The 4,274-nt window shown below is 43.8% G+C and overlaps 1 protein-coding gene across 1 annotated transcript; it reads left to right on the top strand.

The window, feature by feature from the left end:
- Positions 1-3,241, top strand: txnipa (thioredoxin interacting protein a). The gene is made up of 6 exons (XM_030146731.1): positions 1-381; positions 615-690; positions 776-923; positions 1,235-1,594; positions 1,683-1,985; positions 2,150-3,241. The coding sequence occupies exons 1-6, from the start codon at positions 126-128 to the stop codon at positions 2,195-2,197; spliced, it is 1,191 nt and encodes a 396-aa protein (XP_030002591.1). The 5' UTR covers positions 1-125; the 3' UTR covers positions 2,198-3,241.
- Positions 3,242-4,274: the final 1,033 nt, after the last annotated feature.

The raw sequence follows: 4,274 nt of genomic DNA on the forward strand, positions 1-4,274 counted from the left end.
CTCGCCTTTGTTTACAGCAGACCAGAGTGGAGGCTCGCGCTCCGCAGCGGTACTTTACAGCTGTTGAACTAATTAACGACTGAAGGATATTTTCAAGAGTTTTTGGATACAATTAACAAACAACCATGGTGGCCATGACGAAGAAAATAAAAACTTTCCAGATCATTTTTTCGGATCCAAGTAAGACTTTTTACTGCGGTGGGGACAAGGTGTGCGGCCGCGTGGAGGTGGAGGTGAACGAGCTGACCCGCGTGACCGCGCTGAAGGTCGTGGGTGTGGGCTGCGCCAAGGTGGAGTATGCCAAAGGGAAGCAGAGGTGCAGGCAGGAGGCCGAGTACCTGAGATATGAGGAGCTCCTGAAGCTGGACGAGCAGCCCACAGGTACGGGTACAAACACAGACACTGAAGCTGTTTATGGGTGTGTGTGTGTGTGTGTGTGTGTGTGTGTGTGTGTGAGGGCTAACTCCTGGACCTGGGTCAGACCAGGCTGACTCATTAGCTTTAACCAGGGTTCACTAGTTCACTTTAGGTTGTTTATAAGTTATCCTAGGCTGTGACTGTCACAGAGGAGCCTTCATCAACACATGGCTGATGTCAGACTGTTTGGTTTTCAGATGCTGATGGATCTGTCCTCCTGAGACCTGGGAACAAATATGAATACACATTTGGATTTGAGCTCCCCCAGCAAGGGTAAGGCCACGTCAGATCAGTTCATTTGACAGTTTTTATACATAGAGGAATGTAGGTTTTGATTCTTTTGAACTTGTTTTCACAGGCAGCTGGTGTCCTCATACAAAGGCAAGTTTGGTTACGTCCATTACTACGTAAAGGCCAAGATGGACAGGCCGCACCAGCCCACGCTGGAGTGTAAGAAACAGTTTGAGGTGGAGGAGCCTCTGGATGTGAACACCCCAGACCTGCTGGTGAGTTCAAGAATTAAGAAGAAAAAACGCTTTCAGGCTTTATGCGAGGGGTTTCTACGTGTTTGTGGAAAAAAGACAGTTTGAAAAGATGATTTAAGTTATGATGTTTAGTTTTCACCAAATGCTCCATCTAGGTCAATACACCTCTGCAAGCACTGATATTTAAGTCCATCTGTGTAAATCTGAGGCCATGTGGTTTAAACCATGTCAAAACGCTTCTTTTTCCACAAATTTCTGAAGCCTCCTTGTATTTGGTTGAACGTCCAGATTTTTGTAAGCGCTATAACATGAATCTTCCCGCTTCTTCTCAGTCTCCCACTGGTGGCATGAAGGAGAAGAAGGTCACCTGCATGTTCATCCCCGATGGCCAGGTTTCACTCAATGCCAAAATTGACCGTCGTGGCTTTTGTGAAGGTGAAGACATCTGCATTAATGCAAAGTTTGAGAACACTTGCTCCCGTATTGTGGTGCCAAAGGCTGCCATCATTGCCAAACACACATACCAGGCCAATGGACGCACTAAGGTGTTTCGCCAGAAGCTGTCCGCGGTCCGTGGAAACCACATCATCTCTGGCATGTGTGACGCTTGGCAGGGCAAGACCATCAGGGTCCCAAAGATCAAACCATCCATGCTGGGCTGCAATATCATCCGTGTTGAGTACGCTCTTATGGTAAGCATTCACTTACAGCACGTGCACAGCAACATTTAAGTGAGTCTTTGGTGAGTTTGAAACTAACATGTTGTAATGAACCTTTCAGATTTATGTGCACATCCCTGGCAGCGACAAGCTCATCCTGGAACTGCCTCTGGTCATCGGGACTGCTGGTCTGGGCAGTCGCAGTAATAGTGTGAGCAGTCAGGAGGGTTCGGTCAGTAATTCATCCCAGAGCTGGGTGTCCCTCAGGATGCCTTCTGAACCCCCCAGCTACAGTGACATTAGCCGGGGCAGCAGCCTGGACCAGCCCCTCACACCCCTGCTTGATGATGTCGATGGGGATGAAAGCCCCATCTTCATGAATCCACCAAGCTTTGTGTTCCCTCAGCCACCAGCGTACACAGAGGTAGGTGTGTCCACACGACTGAAAATCTAAATACTTAGAAGGCTGCAACACGGTCTCATGTGCATAGTCATAAACCATCTCTATCCAAATATAAAATGTATTGTCTGCTTTGTTCAAAATGCTAGTTCTCAAAGTAAGTCTAAGAATTTGTGATTTCTTTGCAGACAGAGGAGGAGTATAACAGCAACGCCCGCATGCTGCCAGTGTGCTGAGCTCCAGCTGTGATTGGTCAACTGTGGTCCAACTCCTGGGGACCATTTTGTAAAGCACTTGAAATGGAGTAAAAGTCCAGGGCTCAGTGTTGGACGGACTGTAGAAGTGGACAGGAAGGAGCTGACGGGGTTCTGTCTCATGCACTTCGATGCTGATTCTCAGTCTTCCTCCTGGTAGTTTGCAGGCCATGGGCCAGGGGGCGGAGCCTGTGGCACGCTGCATTTCTGATAAAGCTGTTCCTTCAGAGCCTCAGCTGTCCGTCAGGGACTCACCGTCTATTTACAGCCACTTTGACTTTCCTGTTGGGGCCCAGTAGAACCTGGGGCAGCCCTTGACCTGTCGAGTTAGCTTTGCTCTTGAGCTCGTTTCATCTGTGTGATTCATTTTCATTCCAGTCCAACCTTGTACCTAAAGGGATTTTCACAAGAAGAACCAGTGATACTTTAAAGTTGTTTGTTGCTGTTTTGTCAGAAATATTGTTGCTGTTAAGAATTGTAGCACTTAGAGGAATCTTCCTCAGGTGCTAATAAAAGCTTATGAAGCTTCTATGTATATATTCTTATATACCCATGTTTGAAAAAAGGGGATTATTCCTATTTTATTGCACTTTTAAATGATGCGTCTTGCTGTACTACTGCCCAGGTTATTCTTGTTTGACCATATTTTTTGATGTGGACATTTTTTTGTTTTTGTTTTTTTAGTAAAGCAGTACTTTTTGTGTGATTTCCAGATCCAGGTTTGGTGGTTAACTGTAACTGCTTGATACCACATGTGCCAAACATGAGTTCATACAGCATGCGCACTCCAATATCATGGCACGCACCTTATATGAGGATAATCATTGTTTCTGATCTGCTGTTGTGCTAGACAACATTTCAGTGTAAGGAGTCCACTGTGGTGGTTTCACAACTTCTGTTCTTCAAAAAGAAATCCATGTTACAGACTGATTATGAGTATCTTTGCAATTTAACCTTGATACTTATGTATGTTTTTGTATGAAACCCTATGGGTTGTTTTTTAATAAAAACAAATGTTGAAAAACATCCAGTGTATCAGTGTTTTCCTTTTGGCTATTTGCTGATTCAAAGTTCCTGCAGTCATGAAAAGCCCAGAGAAGTCATAGATGAATTTAAAATGGAAATAAATATTTGTCAAAATAATTTTGAGAGTTAAATAGGTCACTCTCGAGATCCATCCAGATCTGAATAAAAGTATTAAGTAGCACCTAAAATGATGAGACAAAACCTTATTTACAAATGCATAAAGTTAGGTTAAGGATCAGTCAGCATGCATATGAAGTAATGCCTGTAAAGTCAAGTAAATGACACTGCACGGTCATGGAACGGACACTATCTGTCCTTGTCTGTAGTAAAAACATGAACCCTGTCTGACGTCTTTTAAAGTTATTCAAAGGTAAAGTGATCAGAAAGACCAAACAGAATGCCTGTCTTATGTTGGTCAATTTAGTTACTTTTAGGAATGGTGAAAATTATAGTAACTGGGTGTATTTACAGCCACCTGCTTGCATTCACATTTCTGAAAAATAAAAAAAATAAAAAAATCTAGTTTTTTACACAGTGGAGAAGTTGATATACTGTCGTATTGATAATGAGTAAATACATCATATTGCTTTCAATGCAGTGCTATGGAAAAAGATTTAGTGAGTTATTGTGTCTCTGCATGTTTGGACCAAAGAGGAGGAAGGCCTCCATGTACAAGGAGCTGCAGAAACCAGTCCAGTGAGTCCAACGAGTCACCTTCACTTGTGTGAGACTTGTGTCTTAGCTGTTATTCCTGAGGTCATTATTGACATGTAGTATTTATTCATCTAAAGTCTCCTTTGGAAACAACAGTATTAGTTGATATGCAGACATGTTTGTGTGCAGTCAGTTCCCTGTTCCTGCACGTCTCTGCTGACGTCTGTAACCACTGCAGCCCACAGATAAGGCAGGTGTTTATCTCTCAGTCAGTGTCTGATGACACCATACATCTGGAGGAGATGACTTTGACCCAAGCCTGCTCCTCCTAGTGATTTCAGTAACTTAAGAGCATTTTCTCTACTGTCTTATCATCATC

The sequence above is a fragment of the Sphaeramia orbicularis genome, chromosome 11, assembly GCF_902148855.1.
Source record: "Sphaeramia orbicularis chromosome 11, fSphaOr1.1, whole genome shotgun sequence".
NCBI classification, from domain to species: Eukaryota; Metazoa; Chordata; class Actinopteri; order Kurtiformes; family Apogonidae; genus Sphaeramia; species Sphaeramia orbicularis.